This window comes from Schistocerca cancellata, chromosome 3, assembly GCF_023864275.1.
Source record: "Schistocerca cancellata isolate TAMUIC-IGC-003103 chromosome 3, iqSchCanc2.1, whole genome shotgun sequence".
NCBI classification, from domain to species: domain Eukaryota; kingdom Metazoa; phylum Arthropoda; class Insecta; order Orthoptera; family Acrididae; genus Schistocerca; species Schistocerca cancellata.
This window is the reverse complement of record NC_064628.1, coordinates 440,402,040-440,428,444: the sequence shown is the minus strand read 5'-3', so window position 1 is coordinate 440,428,444 and position 26,405 is coordinate 440,402,040. Positions and strand designations below refer to the sequence as shown.

Here is a 26,405-nt window from a genome sequence, read left to right as displayed (position 1 = left end):
ATGACTATGAAACTAGACACAGAATTGACTTCCACAGAGAAGTACATACGAAAGCCTTGTATCAAAAAAGTGTAATATATCATCCCAAAATTCTTTTTAGTGTCCTTCCCTTGAGAGTTAAAAAGATACCAGAGCTGCACATTTTTAAACATGAGCTTAAGAAAATATTTATAAATGAAAGTTTTTACAGTGTTGATGGGTACATAAATTTTATGAATTTGAGGACATCCATAAATTAAGTTACACATAGCCATGTGTCACCAGATAAAATGTTAACTTAGAATTTGTTGCGTTATCTGTATGATTTTGTTTTGTTTATGTACTTACTAGGGGCGTTTGAAAAGTCCGTGCAAAAATAAAAACCATGTACGTGTTTGGGGTAAACCTTTTTTGTTTTTCAACATAGTCTCCTTTTAGACTTATACACTTCATCCAAAGCTGTTCTAATTCTCTCAAATCACAACATTAAAAACTTTGGAAAGGAAGTACTATACTCAGTAATTGTAAGAGAGAGAGGGGGGTGGGGGGAGGGGGAGGGTGGCGATGGAGGGAGAGGGAAGGAGGAGGAAAAATTGTCGTTTCTGCTGAGAACTCTGTGTGAAAAACGGTGCTTTCATTGAATTTACTAATCATTTGTGTAGATATATATTATATTGAAATGTCATCCCAAGACACTTGTCAACAATGAATATGTGTCAGAAAGTAGTGAAAAAAGGGAATTTTTTAAGCTGAATAAACATAACATATGTCTGTGACACAATCATGAAGTAATTGCATTTCATTGTTCAAAACATTCTTGAGTAAAACCTTAACAAGTTGGAATAAAATAAAAGTAAAATATTTCAAATTATTTATATACCCCCTGGGAACATCAGGCCCCAAGCTCTTCCAGTTCCTAGCATACTCCAAAGCATCCATATAGAAACACTGGACTTTGGTCTTACGATTCATCATCTTCTTTCTGAAAAAGAAACATATAGTCTTTTAGCACTTTTCTTATGGTATGCACCCACAGTTGCGTGTGTTTGAATTATTGTCAAATTACACATTTATGTTGTTCATGTCTCACAAGAAATGTATTAGTAGAGTGCTGGACCTTTACACATTCAAACTGTTTTGGAGTTAATGTAAACTGCAAAGACAACTTTCTTTTAAATGTGGGAAAAAGTTTCATTTTTTGTACAGAGAAGCACTCTTTTCATTTTTACTCATGTTATTGACTCAGAGGTACACTGATTAATCATGTATCATAAAGTTACAATGATGACATGTGACAAATAATGTATTCTGAAATACTTGTGAGTTCTCAGTATTGTAATGCACAGGGATGCCCCATAGATACCAGCCTATTTTGTTTTTTTCAAGGGTTCAAACATCTAATTTTTACAGTTCTGAATGTGGTATAGACATCCACTCCTCAATTGATTTCAGCCCACATTTATAATGAAAACATACAACTTTATAATATGAAAAGTCACAACCATTGAAATTCATGGTAAATTTAACTTGAATAAATTGCAAATAGCTGTTAAGTGATGGTTTGTTAATGACTGCTTTCACTGCGTTAAAGCAGCATCTTCAGATGGTTAGTAGTGTCACATGAAGATGCCCCCAGTGTCTGTAGTCACAGAATCCATCCCATGAAGAGGGGAAGTCATCAACAAATAATAACCGGCAGAGCATTGGTGCCGAATAGTGCAGGGGATGAGGTAGCTGTAGTTGACCATCAGAAGGGTAAAACACTGGAAGCATCAGCTGTATAATGGAAACATGCAGACTGTAGGTTGGGGGCACTGATGGAATGGTGGTACCAATGACAAAGGTAACTATCATTGATGAATTACTGACATAGATTATTTGCATAGGTTTGAGAGGCTGACCCCAAGGGAATCATAGTTGATGCAACCCTATTCAGGATCCATTGTTATGTGTACATGCAGAGTTTGCATAGTAGTTCTTTGTTTCCAATATTTAGATGGAAGACCAAAGAGACAAAGGGCACTGCAGGTCCTTAATACCTTAGATGAAGAAGCTGCCTGAAATGAACAAACAGATTATGTCACTATCCATGTACATTTAACAAACACTGAAGAGTCCATAAGGGAAACATAAAATTGAAGAAAGAAGATGTAATTTCGGAATAAATAGAATGAACTGTAGAAATGGAGGTTTTCCTCTGTTTAAATATATCATTTTCTCTGACTTTTGAAAATTGTATTTAGACTTTATTGAGTTTAATGTTCATGATTAAACAATGTCTACAGCCAAGGAGTTCACAGTTCAGTTGCTGAATGGACTCCAAGAACACGTCTTAAGAATACTGAAATTGCTCTAACCATTACTCCACCTCCAAAGCTTAGTGGTCATCACGTCTGGCTGCCATGTGGGGGACTTATGTTGAGTTACGGTACAGCACGAGATGTTTTCTTAGTGGGCAGAGTGAAATTATGTGTACTCAACCTCATGAGACCATGTGAGGTGCTACATGAATGAAAACTAGTGACTCCAAGATCTGAAACCCTGACAATAACTGAAAGAGTGGTATACTGATCACAGGCCTCTCCCTGCAACATCAAAACACCACCATAAGGCAGAGGATGGCATGGATGCTGGTCAGCATCATGTGGGCATTTGGGCCTGATCAAGGAGTATTTTTTTCCTTTGCTTTCATCATCAAAGCCATTTGCATCAATGCACTTTACATTGGCAGTGGAGGATCTTGTATCTGCTTTGGAGGACATCTCACCATCAACAGAGAATATTTCACCACTTGTGGGGTCTCAGTTCACTGGCAGTGAGAGACTCTTCACTGACAGCTGAGGACCTTGCACTGGAAGTCGTAGATCAGTCACCAGCAGTAGAAGGAGACCCTTTGCTGGCAGCTGGTGATCCAGCCTCACCAATAACTGCTGTGGAGAGCACTACAACACAGCCAAAAGGAAGACCTGCAAGTTGCAGAAGACCCATGGTGCTCAAGGATTTTTGGTATGTTGCCCCTAAACAGCAGCAAATATTACATAACAAAATGTGAGTACAACTGTCACCAGTCTCATTTCTAGTGAGTTTCATATTTTAAGCTATAAGTACAAGATATCAGAGGTGCCACATCTTTAAATGTAGGTGCCCCCTCCCCCCATTGCAGTTGCCCTCCATATTATGAGGCTGGGTGTGGCCAATGCAACTTTTAGCTGTTTCCTGACAACAGCCAGTTTCCCTTGCATTCTCATACAAGAAGAACAGTTTATGTCCATCTCCAACAATGTTGATTTTAAGCTTCCAGACGAGGTTTTCTGCATTCAATGTACATGTCTACTGAAATAAAAAGGAAAATGAAATATAAAGAAAATACAGTAATCACTTACACTGCACGAGGACCAAACGTAATTGGTGCAGTACCAGATGGTGCTCCAAGTGCTTTCTGTGACCCAGCAAAAGCAACATCAATGTCCCATTTGTCAACAAATATTGGAACTCCACCTAATCCTACTACTGCATCCACAATCAGAAGGCAGTTGTATCTGAAAATTAGATCAATGTGTAATGTGCATTGCTTCAGAAACACAGTGAAGAATGGAATCTGAGAAAGTAGTTGACAAGTAATTATGTGGATAACAGATTGCAGAAACATATATATTAGTTGCACAAAGAAGTAGGAGACGAGGTACTGGCAGATGTAAAGCTGTGTGGACAGGACGTGAGTTGTGCTTGGGTCGCTCAGTTGGTAGAGCACTTGCCCGTGAAAGGCAAAGGTCCGGAGTTCGAGTCTCAGTCCAGCACACAGTTTTAATCTGCTAGGAAGTTTCAAGTTCCATATACCTATAATTTATTGTTAATGGTCATATGAAATGCCAACTGAAAACCAAGAAATTACAGTGAAATCAACTGAAACATTGTAACCTAAAAAGTGAAGAAACTAAAAATTCAGACTGCCTTGAAAGAGTATATGACAAAAAAATATTGTTACTTAATATAGTCACTTGTATAACTTTAAAAGAGATATAGTACAGGCAGCAGAAAAATAATAGGACTGAAAGTAGCAGAAAAGTGACAGGCATGGATAATAGATGATACACTGAAATCATAAAGTAACATCAAACATGTAAAACTGTTGAAAGTGAACAGCAGAAATAAGGCTCATTCATATGAAATTTAATTAGTCATCTACAGCAGTTTCTGGCTGAAATTGAGACCTGGGTGAGAAATAATGGCCTGAAATTAAATCTAAGAAAGACACAAATCATTCACTTTGATCCCCAAAAAATTATACCATGATTGTCCTCACATGGTATTTCTAATATATCCTGTACAGCTTGTTTTGTGCTAGAGAAAACAAATTTACATAGAGTCTTTAGGCTACAGAAAAAAATCATTAGAGCCATGGCAGGTGCAGAAAAAAGATAATCGTGCAGACCTCTGTTCAAGACCCTTGATCTTATGACTGTTCCTGGCCTCTATAGCTATGAGACAATTAAGTTTTCTAAACAAAACACAACTTTTTGAGGATAACCTGTTTAATCATGATTATGAAATAAGAAACAAAAATCAGTATAAGTCACAAACTCATAGGCTAAAATTGCTAAAACATACTATATTGGTATGAGACTGGGAATTAAAGTCTGAGAAAAATTTAAAAATTATGAACCAGAAGAATTTGGACATCATTTAAAAAATACCTAGCAAGTAAATATTATTACAGTGTAGAAGAAGTTATGACTGACTGTCACAAGTAACTGTGCCTGATGTTACATTTTATTCTCCCATGCTAAAAAAGTACTTTAAGTAAATACTCATTCTTAATTTTACTTTATTTTCAACATGATTATTTTAAATCATTTTGTGGTACTTAAAATTACAAAATACCTGTAATTATTCTGTATACTTACAATTAGAAATAGCTTTAAACTGACATGTCGCCTATGTCCCAATCATCTGTTTGTATATGACATGTTATGTGACAATAAAGTTTCTATTCTATTTTATGTAAAAGTAACCAAGAATGCAGGATATTCAGCGAAGAATGGACACAAAACTGTACACAGTGATTTAAATCCTGCACACAGGCTAACAAAAAATAACTTTGGAAGTATTGGACAAGGGGCTCAGTGATAAGAGATGAAGGAGGTGACTGGGCAGCATAAATAAGAAGCAGATGGGAACAATACTTGGAGAACCTCTATAGAAATGAGGTAGTTGAAAATAAGGCACAATAACTCTAAAGCCATCAGATCAAAGAGTGAAATAAAAGAAACTAGGAAAGTTTCATGAAATTTTGAAAAGAATGTAGCTTTTATACTTACAAGGCAAGCAAGGATTAATGCATGAGAAAATTAATGCACAATCAGTCTACTATTATGTGTCTTCAAAAATAACCATACAACTAATTTATTGAAGAACAATAGGGAGAATTGTAAAACAATAGGAGAGGATCATTTTTGTTTCAGCAACAATGGGAGACTGATGGGAGAAATTTACCTTTGTGGCTGAAAACAGAAGGAAAAATGTATATTAAAAAAAAGGAAGGATAGGGTGTACAATGCATTCATGGATTTTGAGAAGGTTTTTGTTAATTTGAATGGAATCTGTTTCATCCACATTAACAAATGCCTTCTCAAAATGTTTTCCATTGTTTGTAAATGAGGAATCAACTACAAGGATAGAATAGTAATATATTTTCTTTAAGCATAGGAAACTGGAGTAGTCAGCACTGACAGAATGACAAATGATGTCAAAACCAGGAAAGTTGTGGGATATATTTTCCCAGTGTCACCATTAGTATTTGATTGGCATTTGAAGAGTCTGTGAGGGATGTAAAGGATTATCTCATAGCAGTAGCTGTTTGTCACAGACAGGAAATCAGCATGATATGGTCTGCGGATAACACAGTAGCAGTTGCTAATGGACAGGAACTGAGTGAATTATTTTATGAAATGAAATATGTGCTACCTTATGGGTGTAATAAGTGTATAAATTTTAAAAAAATTAAGGTAACAGAGTGTGCTGTAGATGGGTGTGGTGGATGGCCAAATACTGAACTTAGGCTAGAGGCTGTAAAAGAGGAGTTTGAATAGTGCTGTCTTGGAAATTGAATAGATAAAGAAATAAGATCCAAGAAAATTGTAGCAGCACAGCGGCATAAGAATAAAGGCTTTCTGTAAAATGAAACATAATCCAAGAGATCAGGAAAATATCAATAAAAAGCTGTTTTTGTAGCATGATTGTGTGTGCATAAAGTGGACAGAAATGACACAATTAGTACCTTCAAAATGTGGTTCTACCAGAGACGCTTGATGGTCAGGTGAGTTGAGTGTGTAAGAAATGAATATGTTCTGCAACAGATTAACAAAAAACAGTGCCTAATAAAGAACATTATGTATCAAAGAGAAAGAAGGATAGGACATACGTAATATCACAAGTGCTTGCTGAAAACTGTAGCCATAGTTAAAGGGATGATGGAAGAAAAGAGCAGACATTAGAGATCAGAAATGGAGCAAGTGTGAGTCATGTCTGAGGTTTGCATACATTTGAAATCAAGGAGCCATGTTATGCCAGTGCTATACTGGCCTCCTTCTTAACCACTACAATTCCACAAGTGTGATGAGGCTGAGAATGGTGGCACTGTTGTTACCTCCTCCTTGTCAACCCATTCCATCTTACTGAGGAGTGCAGGATTGTTAGCAAAGTCATGACTTAGTACAGAACTGAGGACACAATCTTGCTGATGTAAACTAGCTCTGAGAGGGTGTAAATGAGTGACTCCCAAAATCAGATGCCCTCTAATGAAGCTTTTTTTGTGAGATTGTGTAGGATGCAAGATGAGAATTAAGTGATGCAGTGTATAAACTGAAAAGGTATGCAATGTCAGAAAAAAACATTGAAATTGTAGTCTACACCTCAGAAGACCAGAAAACATACAATGTTTGCCAAATTCAAACAAAATGGTTGTATCCTTGTTTTTCCATATGTGTTCCACCAAATGTCACTGTTATGGCCCTATGATGAAACATATTATTTGTGGCATCTTGAAGTTATAGGATAATATCATGTTGTGTACCTTATCATACATTTCTGTAACTTTTTCAAAGACTGCTGTACATTTTTTTTAATTATTAACTACCATCTAGAGAATACACTCCATCCTTCTGTCCTGTTTTCCTGTACTGTTACCACAGATCAAGTTATGTGTCAAAAATGTGTATGTCAACATGATTGTTACACATTCTCTGAATAGCAATTGCATATTAAAATAAATTAACAGCAGTATTCAAAACATATATGCCACAGTTAGCAATGGAAATGATGCAACTGCAGTGGAACAGTAACAATGACAGGAGTAATAAATACTTATTTTAGTATTCACCATTACTCTTGTTTTTAGCTTCTTGTGTATTTCATATAACTGAAAGAAATGGATGTATCAAGCACATACTTATGACACAGTGGTCCAATATGCTGCACATCCTGAAGAACTCCAATTGAGCTCTCTGCCTGTACTATGAAAAATATCTGTGGTTTATACTTTTGTAATGCTTCCTCAATCTCATTCAAAGTGAATGTCTTCCCATGAGTTGTTTCTATTATATGTACAGTTGCCCCTGCAAAATATAGTCAGTAACAATTCTTTTTAAAATGGAAAAACTTAAAATAATTATAATAATTTTACAGTTAAAATTATATTTAGAAACACTGAAAATTCTAAATGAATTTGAAACTTTAAGTCTACAAACTATGTTGAATCAGAAGTGAGTAACCTTGCTGAAACTACAGTCATGTTCACTCATTCATAAATGATGAATCACGACTGTGACCAACAGAAACATTTTACAGGAAACCAAGAAAGTTTTTAAGATACTGAATACAAATTAAAACTTGCCAGGCAATGTAAATTGGGTCAATCATAGTAATAATACAGCCACTATGTGCTAGCATTCATTAATTAATTCATTTTAATAATTTACACGTTGTGTTCTGTAAATCTCACCATAAAGAAGAGCCTTAAAGGATGAGGAATGGATCAAGCTCCTGACATGCACCTACTTCTCCTTTGAGAGAAAGGTATATAAACAACATGGCCACCCACATGCTACCCTCGTATGCCAGCCTTTTTATGAGCCATTAGAAAAACCTTCCTAATCTCTCAAAATCTCAAATCTTTATCTGGTTCAGGTTCAATGATGGTATCTTCACAATGCAGACCCAAGGTCCAGACGTCCTATCCTCATTCTGCCACAACCTTGTCATCTTCTCCCCCACCTGCTTCGCCTGGCCCTCCTCAACCAAATGTGCCATCTTCTTGAATTTTGACATACACCTCTTTAACCACTACCCACCAACAGTACCTGCATTTCAAAAGCTGTCATTCCTTCCACACCAAAAAAGTAGCTCCCATACAGCCTGGCCACCCATGATCAGTTTATCTGCAGTGACAAGAACTTCATGGCCCAGAATGCTGAAGGTCTTGCAAAGGCCTTCATAGAGAAACCTAGGCCACAAACAGATTTTCTGTGCCATATCCTCACAAACCTAATCCTCCCACTACCTACAAGAATCAGTTACAAAGGTGTGCTGCCTTATCATCCGATGTCACACTGGACTAGAAAAATGAACCATACCCTTCACCAGGGCTTTGATTATCTATTATCATGCTCAAAAATGAGGGACACCCCACCTAAAATCCTTCCCACCCAATCTAAAGTAGTATTCTATTGTCCACCTACTGTAAATCTTGGTCCAATCCCATGCCACTCCATCTCCCAATCCCTTGTCACAGAGATCATATCCCTGTGGAAGACCTACATGGAAGACCTGCCCAGTTCATCTACCCAGTATTTCCTAGTCCTTTCCTGTCACAGGTTTATCCTACACCATCAGAAGCAGGGCCATCTGTGAAAACAGTCATGTCATAAACCAACTCTGCTGCAATCACTGCTCAGCTTTTTATGTCAATATGACAAATAATCAGCTTTCTAGCAGAATGAATGACCACCACCAAACAGTGGCCAACAACAGAGCTGACCAACCCATGGCACAACATCCTCAATTTCAATGGTTGCTTCACAACCCAGGCCATCTGTTGTCTTCCCTCCAAGCAACTTTTCTGACTAAACAAACAGGGGTTATCCTTGCAATACATCCTTAACTCCTGTAACCATTCTGGCTTCAGTCTCCATTAACTCACTCACCCTGCATTCTCCACACAACAGGTTCTCCTTCCTCTGCCCTGCCACTTCCTCTCAGTCCACATCTCCATCTCACTTTCATAGTGTACCACACCCCACTGGCTGTGGGACCCATGCATCACATGCCAGCCTGTGCACCTACCATCCCCCTGTCCTTCATTCCTACTCAGCAAACCTGCTCCCTCCTCTGAGCTGATAGCTACCCACTCCCAACCCCTTTTCCTGCTTTCTGCCTCTCTCTTCCTCTGCCCAACGCACCCCACACATCTGCCAAAATGTAGTTTCAGCATGGTGTATTGAGAATATGACAATGCAGGGCACAGGTGTGTGTGTGTATGTGTGTGTGTGTGTGTGTGTGTGTGTGTGTGTATTTGTACTCTAACTTGACAAAGGATTTCTTCTGAAAGCTAGCAAATATTCTTTGTCCTTTTTGGGTGCTTGTCGATGACTCAGTACTTTTGCTACTTGGTGAGTCTTCTCCTTTACTCTTCTTAAAGTATCCACATTGTACATCAGCACATGGAAGCAGTCAGAGGAGATTACTTCTTTAAGGCATACTAACAAAGGGCTATGATTAGTGCTAATCAAGTTGATAATTATAGGGATTACTTGTGGACTGGTGTGTATATGTGCAATAGAAGAAAATCACATATTTTCAAGTAAGCTGCTGCTTCTCCTGTTACAACGTGCTGCTGCTGTTCTTATAAACTACTCATTATTAAGCATTTTTGTAAATTAACTTATTTCAGAAACCATTAGCATTTGTCTACATCCAGGAAAAGTTAAACACCAGTTTAATGAACATTAGTATTAAGCACAATTCACAACTCTGTCCCAAAATTGCAATAACTTATAGATCAAGTACAGCAGTTCAGGTACGCAATATTATTGCTTTCACATGTAGCTCTTTTTGATGGGCTGGAATAGGATGAGCTGGTGGATGCATAGGACAGGTATTGCATCTGATCTCCATGGGTGTATGGCACATACGGTTGGGGATTGAGAGAATAGGGGAGTTGGGTGTACAGACGGACATGGGAATTTTGTATATTGGGTCAGCAGTGACATGCCACTTTGTGAGAGGAAGGATTGCAGGTAAGATACTCATTTCCACATCTGATGTAACTTTTGAACAACCTTTTTTGTGGGCATGATCACCAACAAATTGTCTGCCCTAGTGAATGGCCAATGTCAGAGTGTTGCTATAAGCAGATTTGTCCACCCATTAGTGGAACACAATACTGAGCACAACATGCTCAACTTCAGTGGCTGCTTCACAACCTATGCCATCTGGATCCTCCCCCTTCCGCAGTGACAGTGTCTGAATTAAACAGGCAAAAATTGTCATTGCAACATACCTCTCCCTCCTGAAAGCCTCTCAGCCTCAGTCTCCACTGTCCCACACCCACCTCCACTTCTGTACTGGTGCCACCACTTCACTCATTCTACTCTTATACTCCAAAATCATTCTCCTACTCTGCTCTATTGCCCCCACCCTGCTCAATCCCTCTAGTGTGTGCCACATGCAACATTCCTTGCCACTGTCAGAGTGAGCTCATCAGTGCAATATTTCTATCTCATTCACTTGGTGCCTCTCCTTCCCAGGCAGCAGCCACCTTTTGTAAAGGTATTGCCCTAATGGCTATTTCCCAGAGCAGTGACTTTCCTACTTCAAAAGTTGTGTTATCATTTTAATACTTGTATTTTGTATGCAGTAAGCTAATAAATATATTTGTTCAAATGATTCAATATCCTACAGAAAAATCTGTAATTATTACATTAAGTAAATTGTTTGCAATGAGATCTTGTGAACAGAGTTGTGAGGGAGTTGGATGAAGAGTTTTTTTTTTTTTTTCATCGGTCTTCTGACTGGTATGATTTTCCAACCACATCATCTCAGCATAGCACTTGCAACCTACTTCCTCAGTTATTTGCTGGATGTAACCCAGTCTCTATCTCCCTCTACAGTTTTTACTGTCTACAGCTCCGTCTAGTACCATGGAAGTTATTCACCGATGTCTTATAAGATGTCATATCATTCCGTCCCTTCTTCTTGTCAGCATTTCCCACATATTCCTTTCCTCTCTGATTCTGCACAGAACCTCCTCATTCCTTGCCTTATCAGTCCACCTAATTTTCAACATTCACCTGTAGCACCACATCTCAAATGCTTCAATTCTCTTCTGTTCCGGTTTTCCTACAGTCTATGTTTCACTATCATATAATGCTGTGCACCAAACACACATTTTCAGAAATTTCTTCCTCAAATTAATGCCTATGTTTGATACTAACAAATTTATCTCAGTCAGCAACACCTTTTCTGCCAGTGCTAGTCTGATTTTTATGTCCTCCTTTCTCCATCTGTCATTGGTTATTTTGCTGCATAGGCTGTAGAATTCCTAACTTCATCTACTTTGTGACTATCAATCCTGATGTTAAGTTCCTTGCTTTTCTCATTTCTGTTACTTCTCATTACTTTCATCTTTCTTCAATTTACTCCCAATCCATATTGTGTGCTCATTAGATTCTTCATTCCATTCAGCAGGTCATGTACCTAATTCTTCTTCCCTTTTACTCAGGATAGCAATGTCATCAGCGAATCATATCATTGATATCATTTCACCTCAAATTTTAATTTCACTCCTGAACCTTCATTTATTTCCATCATTGCTTCTTCAATGTATAGATTGGAGGGTAGGGGCTAAAGACTACATCCCTGTTTTACACACATTTTAATCTGAGCACTTCATTCTTGGTCTTCTACTCTTATTAGTCCTCTTGGCTCTTGTACATGTGTATATCAGCCATCTCTCCCTATAGCTTAACCCTACTTTCTTCAGAATTTCGAACATCATGCATCATTTGACATTGTCAAATCAGGTCAGCAAAACCTAAGAACAATCTTGATTTTTCTTTAGTATTGCTTCCACTATCAACCACAATATCAGAATTGTCTCCTTGGCCCCTTCACCTTTCCTAAAGCCAAATTGATTGTCATCTAACACATCAATCAATGAGAGTTACTTAATGAGACACAACACATGGGACTGTGTACAGTCTAATGATTCAAACAGTTTTCTTTGTAATGTTCAATGACATGGAGCTCGTGATCATCACATATATTTACTTCTGGGCACTGGTGGTGTAAAACAATATATGCTACAAGAAGAGAAGATTCATGTGCTAATTTTTCTAAAGCAGTCAGGTAGGCTCGGTGAACTGCCTTGGAAACACAGTGACCATAATGTAATTTTTTTATTATGTATTAAAAAACTTATAAATATTCAGCATGTAGCCATAACTACAAATTAATTTGTTGTTTGAATGCAATATGACTCATTCCATATCATTACAATTTTTCATAAAAACAACCCATGGACCATGAAACTAATTAACTAATAAAGTCAGCTCACACAAAGGTGGGCTGCAACTTATTACCAGTTCATCATCAGATACTATGCTTACAAAGAAGAGAAAAGGAGGATAGTAAAACATCAGAAACGGAAATCATAAATAGAATTAACATGTATATACAACTATATGTACTTGAATATATTACATAGTAACTCTTTGAACAGTCCCAGAGAGATGCTTATAATATAAACATATTTGTGCTGTGATTGTTGGATCTGAAGACTACAGTAAACTATCTAGCAGTATAAAGTTGGCAACACTTAAATTGCAAATGTAAGATTAGAAATATTCACAGTATAAAATTTATCACAGGACCAAGCAGTCTAAAGGTCAAATCAAATAAAAATTACTTAACCATCAGTATTGATAAGATAAATATGCACTAGATATAGGACAGATGACAGATGTGATCCACAGGTAGCAAGTGGTTGAAAGTGTACAAGAAGAAGATCAAAACCACTGTTCTATCAGACTACTATTAGCCAAGCTGGCAGAAGAAGGTACCTCAGTGTACAAAAAAGTGAAAAAACATGGTGAAGAGGCTTCTTAACGGACCAGAAAAGTCTTTGAAAAGGCCTTTCTTAGGAAACACTTTGTTCATTTAACAACTATTGGAAGTATTTTTTAACGTAATAAAAATTTAAAGCTCTTAGAGTATACAAATACCATCCTTTAGGAAAATAATGACACTTATGAGAATGTTGATCTCTTTTTGAGATTAAACTTTAAACCACTTGCTTTAAATCAGTCTTAGATTACAATATTTTTAAACCTGTTATGTATCATCTGAGATGTATCTAGTAAGGTTGAGTTTGGATCATTGATTATTGGGTTGTGTCTCCGTCAAACATGAGAGTTTTTGAACCACCCTTTAAATTCATTGGTAAATCATTTATTTAGGTTAAGAACAAGAGCAGGCTCTGTACTGATCCCTTGTTGGATTTACATTTTGTCAATGTGACTCTCTACTTACTGTTGTTTACATCTAGAATTTTGTGACCCACCTAGTCAAAGGCTTTTGCAAGGTACAAAATACACCATAATGCTAACTTATTTTGTTTAGTTGTAGTAAGATTTCAGTTCTGAGGTCCTGTATTGCTTTCTCTGTGGAGAATACTTCAAAAAAGCTAAACTGAAACTAGTTAAGAAACTCTGCCAGATGAATGAGTCTGTGTTCTATAGTAGATTACTACCTCAAAACTTTTGAAAAATTATGGAAGGCATCAAGTGGGCCTGAAATTAGAAGCAGTTCAATTATCTGCAATTTTTTCATATTTAAATCTGTCAGGAAATATATCCTGAATCATTGACTGATTACAATGGTAGCTTAATAATTGTGGCAGCTGAGCCACAAAAATGTATGAATGAGCCAGGGCCATTCATGGGCAGCCTAAGTTAGCTGTTTCGGATATCCATTGACATGTAAACCTAGCAATAACCAAAATTCTGGCAGCGTTTGGCTTGCATGCATGCAGGTCAGCAAAAAAAGCAATGGCAGTGCAAAATGAACCACCGTTCAGTACAGACACATTTTTCAAGAGTCTGTAACTTCAATCCATGGACTACATGAGTTGAGCTTAATGCATGCTCCCCACAGACGCATACAGAAGTTTGTTTGATACTCTCCATCCATTTCCGCCTTCGCTTCATTGCATCTTCGAAATACACGCCACCCCGAGAAAGATGTTCATTTCATTCTGGACACGCATCCACCTGTTCTCCTGTGGTCACATGACTGGATGGTGAGCTTATCACTGAGGAGTGTACACCCTCTGGGATCAATGTTCAAGTGGAACTGTTATAAAAACACAATTATTGCAATCGCCAGTTAGTGGACATTCTGATCTGATTTCATTTTTTATCACTTGTTAATTTACTCATCTGGCAGAATAAATACATTTTTGGCAAGTTTCCATTACCACACCATCACCATAGCCTACATCCTGAACAAAGTGCCTGGGTACAAAAGTAAAGATAGCTCACTGCACAACTGTCATGTAACCGGTGATACCCACACATTTCTACTTCTCTGCTGACCTCAACATGATCACTATGCAAAATATGTGGTGACAAACATTCATTGATGTGAATGACACAGAACAGTAACTTATCTACCACTTATGGCCTCATGTGCAAAGAGTGAGTATGTGAAAAACCGTCATGTACTAGGAGCTGAAGCAAAATGACAGCTTTGGAAGAACTGCGAAAGACAGTAGACAGTAAACAAAACACAGTAGACAGTTAGATCAAGACTATGCAGCTGAAGTGTGGGACATCATCACCATCCACTTGTATGAATATCAAGAGCTCAGATGGAAACCCAGTTCTAAGCAAAGAAGGGAAAGCAGAAAGGTGAAAGAGTATATAGAGGGTCTATACAAGGGTGATGTGCTTGAGGACAATATTATAGAAATGGAAGAGGATGTAGATGAAGATGAAACTGAAGATATGATACTGCGTGAAGAGTTTGACAGAGCACTGAAAGACCTGAGTCAAAACAAGGCCCAGGGGTAGACAATATTCCAGTAGAACTACTCACAGCCTTGGGAGAGCCAATCCTCACAAAACTCTTACCATCTGGTGAGCAAGATGTATGAGACAGGCGAAATACCCTCAGACTTCAAGAAGAATATAATAATTCCATCCCAAAGAAAGCAGGTGCAGACAGATGTGAAAATTACCGAACTATCAGTTTTAATAAGTCATGGCTGCAAAATACTAACGTCAATTCTTTACAGACAAAGGGAAAAACTAGTAGAAGCCGACCTTGGGGAAGATCATTTTGGATTCCGTAGAAATATTGGAACACGTGAGGCAATACTGACCCTACAACATATTTTAGAAGCTAGATTAAGGAAAGGCAAACCTACATTTCTAGCATTTGTAGACTTAGAGAAAGCTTTTGACAATGTTGACTGGAATACTCTCTTTCAAATTCTGAAGGTGGCAGGGGTAAAATACAGGGAGCGAAAGGCTATTTACAATTTGTACAGAAACCAGATGGCAGTTAAAAGAGTTGAGGGCCATGAAAGGGAAGCAGTGGTGGGGAAGGGAGTAAGACAGGGTTGTAGCCTATCCCTGATGTTATTCAATCTGTATATTGAGCAAGCAGTGAAGGAAACAAAAGAAAAATTTGGAGTGGGTATTAAAATTCACGGAGAAGAAATAAAAACTTTGAGGTTCGCCAATGACATTCTGATTCTGTCAGAGACAGCAAAGGACTTGGAAGAGCTGTTGAACGGAATGGATGGTGTCTTGAAAGGAGGATATAAGATGAACATCAAAAAAAGCAAAATGAGGATAATGGAATGTAGTCGAATTAAGTCGGGTGATGCTGAGGGAATTAGATTAGGAAATGAGACACAAAGTAGTAAAGGAGTTTTGCTATTTGGGGAGCAAAATAACTGATGATGGAAAAAGTAGAGAGGATATAAAATGTAGGCTGGCAATGGCAAGGAAAGCATTTCTGAAGAAGAGAAATTTGTTAACATTGAGTATAGATTTATGTGCCAGTAAGTCGTTTCTGAAAGTATTTGTATGGGGTGTAGCCATGTATGGAAGTGAAACATGGATGATAAATATTTTGGACAAGAAGAGAATAGAAGCTTTTGAAATGTGGTACTACAGAAGAGTGCTGAAGATTAGATGGGTAGATCACATAACTAATGAGGAGGTATTGAATAGGATTGGGGAAAAGAGAAGTTTGTGGCACAACTTGACTAGAAGAAGGGATCGGTTGGTGGGACATGCTCTGAGGCATCAAGGGATCACCAATTTAGTAAATTTAGTATCGGAGGGCAGCGTGGAGGGTAAAATTTGTAGAGGGAGACCAAGAGATAATACACTAATCAGATACAGAAGGATGTAGGTTGCAGTAGGTACTGGGCGATGAAGAAGCTTGCACAGGATAGAGTAGCATGGAGAGCTGCATCAAACCAGTCTCAGGACTGAAGACCACAACAACAACAAAACAAACATGGCAGTTGAACATGTTATGTGCCAAAAGTTAACACTAGAACAAAGCAGTCCAAAGACGCAAAAGCCACAAAAATAGGGCACTCAGCACCAGAGATGCCACAAGTGAAATAAGTGTTATACCAATAGGCCATGTGTTAAAGCAATGACAGTGTCTTTTCAATTTATTTGAAAGACTGTGAACTGTGTGCTTAGGCTTTTACTGCTAGTTAATTATTGTAGCAATATGTGGATGTTCATGTGCAAACTATTAATGAGAATTATTGAAAATTTAAACAGTAGTGTACAGGCCATATATTAAATGTGTATATGAGGAGTTGTGAAAAGTGAAAGTAAACTGCTGTGAATTGCAACTGTGCCTCTGTCGGCTACATCATTTACAGTAGACAGTAGTTGCACTTACATCCCTAATTTTTCAACCAGTACGTCGACAGCAAATGAATAATGATATTTTGGACTAGACTATGGGATGTCATACAAACAGAAAATTTGGGGACATATAAACAGTACCTGAAGGAATATGAGAAATTTATAAGAGATGCAAAGGACAGATAAATAAATGGAGTCACAAGAAATTCAAAACATAAAAGTGAAACAGCACTGAAAGATATAGCAAAAAGAGTGCAAATATCAGAAACGTTATTAAGTCAATGAAAACAGAGAACACCATATTCACATACAGACTTAAGACTGCTAATATACTCAACAACAGTTTCATAAATACTGTAGATTAATTCACTCAAAATTGAATATATTGAAAGAAATAATCAGGGGCCTAAACATCCTAGAACACATGGACAATAATCCCATTTAATGTTCCTGGAACTAGGGACACAAAAAGAAGCTCATACAAATCATTTAAAGTATAAAATCCAAGATATCTTCAGGGTATGATGCAATATAAAATCAACTAATAAAGCATGTGATTTAGGAAATTACTGAACCACTGTTGGATATAGGAAATACGTCATTTAGAGGAGAAGTATTTCCAGAAAATTAAAAATAAAGAAAGTAATGCAAATGTGCAAGAAAAGTGACAAATGTCATGTAAATAATTCAAAAGTAGTATATGCTGTATCAGAAATATTACAGATCCTAATTCACAACAGACTGATTTAAACAGCAGCGACCTGCAGTATTTTGAGTCCAGCCTAACACAGTATTCGAAGGGAAACCTACATATGCTTCTATCTCTAATGCAACAGAATCTGTTATAGATGCATTACGCAAAAGAAATTTGGCATCACTATGTTTCTGGGTCTGTTTAAAACTTCTGACACAATTACCTATGCAGCTCTAATGGAATTAAATGTCAAAGGAGTGGCCTATGTAGACATGCTGTGGAATGGGTAAAATCATATGGTACATTGGCAACAAAAGGCAATATGTGACTACAGAAACTGGAGGCAGATCTGAAATTAAAATCATTAAATGTGGTGTATCTGTATTTATTCAACTTCTTTATAAATAATATCAAAGTCGACGAGAAGGAGCAAAAAAATGCTCTATGCTGATAATGGGACATTATTATATATAGAAAAAAGTATGGAAACTCTTAAAAGAAGTGAAATTATTTCAACAAATAACAGTATGCAGTGGTTCATACAAAGAAACTTAATTATAAGTCAAAAAATGATGATCTTCATGGTGTTCACTAACAAAGAAAAGAAAGAACACATAGGTAAATTTAAAAAAGAAAAAAGACTGGAAGAAGTTGAATCAGTAATTTTTTTGGGAATTGTGTTTGAAAATTAGCTGCAAATGAGACAACATATAGACAATGTTAAACACTGTGTTCTTTATTATGAAACAGCTTGTACATTATGCCAACAAACATATTAAGTGTCCAGTGTGCTGGGTGCTTGAATCATACTGACAGTATGAAACTACAGATTAAGGAAACACCAACAGCAACAATAGAAAAATAATTTTTGTATCACCAGAAGGACTTTATAATCATTCTGAATAAAAAACAGACTGATTCATGCAGTGCTCTCTTCCTAAACCCAAAAGGAATGATATTTTCATCTATGCTGACATACAGAACAAGAGCTTCATTAGTAAAAGACAGGACATTACTAGTAAAAATTCTAATGTCCTTAAACAAGATATAAGAAGTAAAAATCAGTTGCAACCACACAGATAGATGTTGAAGAAGGTCCTCAATACTCAGGTGTACAGTTACAGAAGTGGCTGCCAAAGAGCCTGTGAGGCAGTGTGAGAGAGGAGACAATTCAAAAAGTCCTTACAGATTATTTAGTGTGAAAATAATTTTACAATATTCCCAATTTTTGGCTTGAAATTGTCACATATAGACTAAATATTAAGCTGTTAGATTCAGTTGACTTAAACGCGTTCTTAAACATAATATATATACCACATTCACATGCCTCATCATGTGCAATTACATTTCCTGTATTGAGTGAATTTAGTTAATCTTCTGTTCCACAATCATTTATCTCAATATCTATCTATTTAAAATTCATGCATTGATTGTAAGGAGGATCTATGTTATGATCTTCTATTGTGAAAATATTTTGAAAAATGTAATTCAATAATTCAGCCTTCTGTCTGTCATTCATTTCATTGTCATCTCAATTACTGCATGACTGTGTGGGTGCTTCTGATCTGTGATTGTGTGCTTATGTAAAACCAAACTAATTAGGATTTTTCATTAGGTTTGTAGGATAAATTTTTTTTATGGAATTTATTGAACTGCTTTTTGCATTGCCCTTATTATGTTCATTTTGGTCTCAACCAGTTTTTGTTTGTCAATAATGTCTTTACCTTTATTTAAATCTGTGAAGAATCCCTTTTTGTTTTTGTAGCAGCTGGGGCAACTGTGCAGACTCTGACTGTTCAGTCTTGTTGTGCCTTTATCATGTCCAGATGATTTGTACATTTTTTTGTCAATAATTTTTTTATTAATCTACATATGGTTTGTCTATTGTGTATCCTACACCCATCCTTATCTGAGTTCCTTTATGTCTAAGGTGTACTGCACAATCGTCCTGAAGTGTGTCCATTGATACACTATATCTTCATCCCTGGAGATGAATGTTAAATGTTTACCGCTCAGGTAATTTACAGTCTGTCCCCCATCGGATTTCTTAAGGAGGACATTTGCCTATCTTCCTTAACATTCCAGTTGTGGCTTGAGATTATTGATTTTATAACAGCTTTATGACTACAGATTCCCTTTGGGTCTGTTAATCACCAGACAGTAAGACTTTACTCTCATGAGTTGGTTCCCTTGGTAATTGCTCAAGGCCATTTTCAGATAAATCTATTTAGAACACTCTCACATGAATGACTATTCTTGGAATTTGTTTTAATCATGTAAGGCTTCCTCTCTATAGCTAGCAAGCTGAAATCCCCCCACTTACCATAGCATGACCAGGTAATTTTATGTGCATGTAATATTTAAGCTTTTGAGACTAGAATTAAAAATGTTAGCTACTAACATTAAACCCTGTAGAGAGGGGTTATTATGACTACAAGTTAATATTAGCACTCATTTAATCAAGAAATTAATGAGGATATGGTAGAGAATACTGAATGGGTTTTTTAATTTCCAAATCTTTCAGTAACTTCTCAAACAATTACTGCTGTAATAAACTGGACTTTTCTATTTCTACTTAAGGGGAAATCGGAGTCATTTAGTTTAGCAAAAATGGTTTACCATTGGGAAGGCAATGAGCAGATTGAAGGAATATTTTGACAAGTATTTTATAAGCTAGGAATAATTATTATTCTTACCATGTCTTTCAGAAGCTTGTGCTGCCCTTTCACTCCATATACCATTACAGGCAACAAGAACTGTATCTCCTGGTTCATACAAATTTAATAAAGCTGCCTCCATTCCCAGAGTACCTGACCCACACATTGCAAAAGTCATCTCATTTTTTGTCTGGAAGACATACTGCAAACCAGCCTTTATATCATCCAGCACCTAAATTAGAACAACAGATCTATTAAATTATATGTCATGCTCAGAAATGTACGTAATTCTATACTAAAAAAATCTGCTCTTTGAGATGGTGAAAAATTATTGTAGTATTATGGGTACTGTTCATACTAAAATGAGGATAAATTACAGTAAATATACTGTCTGCATTTTTGTTAAAATGCCTGTAAAGAAATGACCACCATAATAAAATAAAGTCATTGAGGGTAGAATCACATACAAAAGTTGACACAACCATTAACTTCAGAACAAGTTTTCATATACCAGACAAAAGAGAAAAAGTATCTGAAATAAATAAGTCTGTTCAGAATATAAGTAGTATAGTCATGCAGGATATTATGACAGGGAAGATACGACAGATCATAATAGAGCAGAGTCAACTTTGAAAAGAGTGAAAAAGCACAATTTGAAGAGAAGGGAAGCAAGAAATGAAGTAGAGTTTAGTCAACAAATCAGGCATAAATTAGACCATATGGGAAATAGATGCAAAAATGATGGAAAACGAGCAGTATCAGAGAAAAATGAAAGAATAGGATACTGGTGAATATGCTTCCAAGGTAAGAAAAGGTAAAAGAGAGCACCAAATAAACATATGAACAGTAGAAAGTGAAATTATGTGAGAAATGAAAGGAAGGGATGAGAGTGAAAAGAATTTAGATAGCAACAGTGGTTATAAATATAAGTTAAGACCATATTAGTGATGGCAAAAAAGTGCAAATGGCCCACCTATGAGGACCTGCCCGTATACCAGTGCATTGAAGCAGACACCAAGATCATTTCTGTTATGGTGTAGAGCATGCCAAGCAAGGAGATATTGTTTTTACTCATTAGTGACTCTAAGCTCTGTGAAATGGCTATGCCATAGCTTCATATGGTCTTATAACTACTTACAGTCTCCCTTAGGTGGTTTTCACTCTTTAATGGACATGAAAATTACATGTTCAATAAAGAAGTAATATCTTGCCAGTGTGCTGCTGTAGCACAAATGCTCCTCCAAAGTCATATTCACAGGAGAATTCTCCAACCCTTTTGATATAAAAACTAGTGTATATGAAGGTGATGGATTCTCTCCACTGCTATTTAACTGTGCCCTAGAAAAAGTAGTCAGAGAGTGGAACATGAAGATCTGTTGTGGAATCTGGTTGAGACCAAAAGACAAAGGCATCAAAGCGAATTGTCTAGGCTTTGCAGATGATATGGTCCTTGTGACAACACAAGTATACATCACACAGTGTAGGAATTGTTCTATTTCATTTCATAGAAGTTACTTCATTACTCTCTCTCATAATTTAAAAAATATGATCAGTAGCATGGTAGTTATAAAGAACCTGTATAAAGCAAGCAGTGAGATGATAGAACACTGAGGGTGCATATGCCATCTAACGGCAACAGGGTAAAGTAAGACAGCTTGCAACTGTAAAGTGCTGCCATCTTGCTGTGAAGTATGCAACCAATAATCTCTAACTGTATTTTAAATGTATAGCTGTAAATAATGTTCTTTGTATTAATCTCTATATATTGTTAAGCAGATCTTAGTTTTAAAAGAATTACGAACCTTCATAATTAAAGCTGTAAGGAGTCATGGCTTTAGGCTTAAGTTAAAATGTTAAGGGTCTTCCCTGCGGTGGGTGGGAGGGGGGGTGGGGGTAAGGTGGAAGAAATATTGCAACAGGAAGTTCCAGAACAGTTCTCTTTGTGAGTCAGAAGGGTGGTGTAGTAGTGTGTGGTGCAATGCCCACATACTGTATTGTGTGGTGATTATAATGAGCATGATCATTGTTAAACAGCCTCGTGTGGATGGGATATTATTGCTACACATAATTCTACTGTATTATGCAGCTATTTGTCAACAAAGCAAGATATAGAAGTGGCAATGTTATTACAAGGGCTGGAGGAAAGTAATTGTTTGCTGGGAAGGAGGCAGACATTATATTGCAGCATTACCCGCTGCACTGGCCAAATATTACGATGGGAATTATAACTTTGAAGCTACTTTGTAAAAGCTGCTAAACCATCGATCAGTAGCAAAATCTCACAAGAGGCCGCAGTATGCTGCTCAACACCACAAAAGGACTGAAGTATTTATTTCCATGGTGAAGTTCAGTATATTCTATTTCTCACAGTGTGAGAGTCATGACTCATTGTCCTCATTGTCTCCTTGTACAAGTTATGTGTTTAAAAGCAACAAACTTTATCACACTGTTGTTATTTCAGTACATACTTAGTGTGTCCTTTTCACATACTGTGATATTTAATCAGCAACATTTTCAGAGCATAAGCTGTTTATATGTAGGCCTATATAGTACCAGCTCTTTTATTACATTGACAAGCGTAATGAAAGCAGTTGCGGAAGACAACAAAAGGTATTGAATGCATTTTCAGTACTACAAAAAAGATTATTACTGTGGTGTTCAGGGCATATGATTTTATTGATTCATAGCATGTGACAAACTAAATTATGTATCAACTAAAGTGCAGGAAAGTGTTTTTGTTATGTTGCATTGAGGTACTATCAGTTCAAAAATTCTTCACATTGAAAATTATCAGGAAAAATCAGTGTAAAAACTCATTTTCAGTCAGTGGTCAATTCTGTGTAAAGAAAATGTTAAAGAAAGATGTTTACTAGTTACAAAAATCACAAATAATAACACCACAGTAGCTATGCATCTTCAAAGCTTAGCAGGGTCTTTTCACTCAACATTTCAGTGTTATTTTACATGAAGTTGTATCAAGTTTAAAATAGATTTATTCTGTTCTGATGAAAGTGTCTTTTGGTGTGGTAAAGAAAATAATACATGTGTAGGATCCATACTGTCCATATCCAGGGTATGTTGCTATTTTAAAGTGATTATGACATATTGTGTGCTCTCCTCCCCCTTGTTTCCTCATTAAGTTATTACATCAGTTCCAATTATTCAAAATTAGAGATTGTGGTAAGAGTTTAGCTCTGCAGTGCTTAGAGCAATTAGTGAACACAGAGATCTTGCATGCAAGTGTCTGCCCATTATAATTACAAGTCCAATCGCCAACCACAGTGATTTATAGGCAAAAACTGATCCATATAAGGGTAGAGCTAGTGGGGCATTGCACCCTTCTAGCCAAGACCTGAGAAGAAACCAAAGAACAGATACTCAAACTTTGAAAACAAGCTGTAACAATAGGTCTCAAAATCTCGCATCAAAAGACCAAGATAATGACAAACATAAAAAACAGCAAAACATTGTAAAGTGGGAGAACAAATAACAGACATTGTCAAAGAATTCAAATATCTTGGAGAATGGATCAGCTGGAATGCCCTTAAGAAAAAGCAATGAAATCTAGCAAAAGTAAAATTGAACTGGTCTTCCAAGTTGCCAAATATGAAGCCCTTACCACATGACCAATAAACTTTTAGATGCATTGAGGAAAAGGAGAACTGATTTTTATGGGTACGTCCTTGGTATGAACCCAGATAGATCAGTAAATAATTTTGACTACTTCCTCTTAGGGAAAAAAAACCAAATCAGTTTAAGGCAATGGAGAAGGACTTAAGAGAGCCCCAAGTCATAGAAAATATGCTCATAGATAAAACTGAAAAAAAAAACTTAAGACAAGAAAGAGAGGTTCCAATTCAAAATGAAAACCAAACAAACAATCTAAATCTCTGAAGAGGAAAGGAAAGCAAGATCAGAAAGAATGAAACAATAATGCATCAACAGAAAAGTACAGAACATCAAAAATTGATTGATTCATTGTACCCAAAAGTAGGGTGAAACAAACAGAGAAAATAATTGATTAAATGTTTTATCCTTTCAGATACATCAGCATAAACAGCATACATCAGCATAAACAGCCATTGGTTAAGAATTTTCAACTGTCAGCAGATATTTTAATTCCACCCAATGTTGACTCAGTCAATGTGAAATGTCATCTATCTTTATTGCATCAAAATATTCGAGGACTGAGAAATAAAATTAATGAATTAACTATCTGCATAGATGAATTAGAGTCTTCAAACCCAGCTGACATAATCTGCCTCTCTGAACATCATGTGACCACTGGTATAGAACTTTTAAGTGTTACAGGGTTTAGGTTAGCATCTCACTTTTGTAGATCAGAAATGGAGAAAGGAGGAGTTGCCACATTCATCAGGAACTGTCATAAATTTAAGAACGTAGACATTCATAAATTTTGTCTAGAACAGCATATGGAAGCATGTGCAACAGAATTAGAATTTCACAAAAAATCCTTCATAATATTAAGTGTATATTGAGCACCTGCTGGCAACTTTAATCTGTTTGTAAACCACCTTGAAGCTGTACTGGCCCATTTAACAACCAAAAACAAAGAAATGATGGTTGCTGGTGATTTCAATGTAGATTTCCTTAAAGACTCTCCCAATAAGAACTTATTTGAGTTAGTAACACTATCATTCAACTTAATTCCCACTGTAAAGTTCCCCACTAGGATAGCCACTTGCTCACAAACAGCCATTGATAATATATTTATAGAAAAGTCCAATGAACAAAATTATATTACAAAACCAATAGTCAATGGCCTCTCAGACCATGACATGCAGTTCCTTCTGTTAAATGTTAATACTGAACAGGATATAAAATCTGTTAAATCTGAGCTCAAGAGGGTAATCAGTAAGCCAAAAATTGATTATTTTAGGACACTCCTCAGAGACATTCACTGGACTGATGTTTACAGTGCTCATGGCATGAATGAAAAATATAACATTTTTGCTAATAAAGTGCTTACCTTATTTGAACACTGCTTTCCCCCAAAACTTACCAAGGTTAGAGCAAAGTCTACAAAGAAGCCATGGATTACTCGAGGAATAGGGGTATCTTGTAAAACAAAAAGAAAACTGTATCTGTCAATCCGAAACATTTCCAATGTTGATGCTATAGCACATTATAATAATTGGCTCCTTTTACTGACCTCCCGACTCAGCAGCATTAGTGGCAGAACAACTGAGAGAAAATTTGGAATACATTTCACATAAATTTTCTCAGCATGTTATAGTCTTAGGTGGAGATTTCAATTTACCAGATATAGAATGGAACACTCAGATGTTTAGGATAGGTGGTAGGGGCAGAGCATCGAGTGACATTATACTGAGCGCACTATTACCTCGAGCAATTAAACAGGGAACCGACTCGTGGAGATAACATCTTGGACCTACTGATAACAAACAGACCCGAACTTTTCGACTCTGTATGTGCGGAACAGGGAATCAGTGATCATAAGGCCGTTGCAGCATCCCTGAATATGGAAGAAAATAGGAATATAAAAAAAGGGAGGAAGGTTTATCTGTTTAGCAAGAGTAATAGAAGGCAGATTTCAGACTACCTAACAGATCAAAATGAAAATTTCTGTTCCGACACTGACAATGTTGAGTGTTTATGGAAAAAGTTCAAGGCAATCGTAAAATGCGTTTTAGACAGGTACGTGCTGAGTAAAACTGTGAGGGACAGGAAAAACCCACCATGGTACAACAACAAAGTTAGGAAACTACTGCAAAAGCAAAGAGAGCTTCACTCCAAGTTTAAATGCAGCCAAAACCTCTCAGATAAACAGAAGCTAAACGATGTCAAAGTTAGCATAAGGAGGGTTATGTGTGAAGCGTTCAGTGAATTCGAAAGTACAATTCTATGTACCGACTTGACAGAAAATCCTAGGAAGTTCTGGTCTTACGTTAAATCAGTAAGTGGCTCGAAACAGCATATCTAGACACTCCGGGATGATGAAGGCATTGAAACGGAGGATGACACGCGTAAAGCTGAAATACTAAACACCTTTTTCCAAAGCTGTTTCACAGAGGAGGACCGCTCTGCAGTTCCTTCTCTAAATTCTCGCACAAAAGAAAAAATGGCTGACATCAAAAT

The 26,405-nt window shown here is 36.8% G+C and overlaps 1 protein-coding gene across 1 annotated transcript in view; it reads right to left on the bottom strand.

Moving 5' to 3' along the window:
* LOC126176739 (alanine--glyoxylate aminotransferase-like) overlaps positions 1–26,405 on the bottom strand; it is an 84,696-nt gene that overhangs the window by 35,123 nt on the left and 23,168 nt on the right. The window contains exons 2-5 of the mRNA XM_049923908.1: positions 20,325–20,517; positions 7,427–7,592; positions 3,363–3,518; positions 860–961 (exon numbers count right to left, since the gene is read on the bottom strand). Of these exons, the coding sequence (XP_049779865.1) occupies positions 860–961; positions 3,363–3,518; positions 7,427–7,592; positions 20,325–20,517 (617 nt within the window). The remainder of the gene's footprint in view (positions 1–859; positions 962–3,362; positions 3,519–7,426; positions 7,593–20,324; positions 20,518–26,405) is intronic.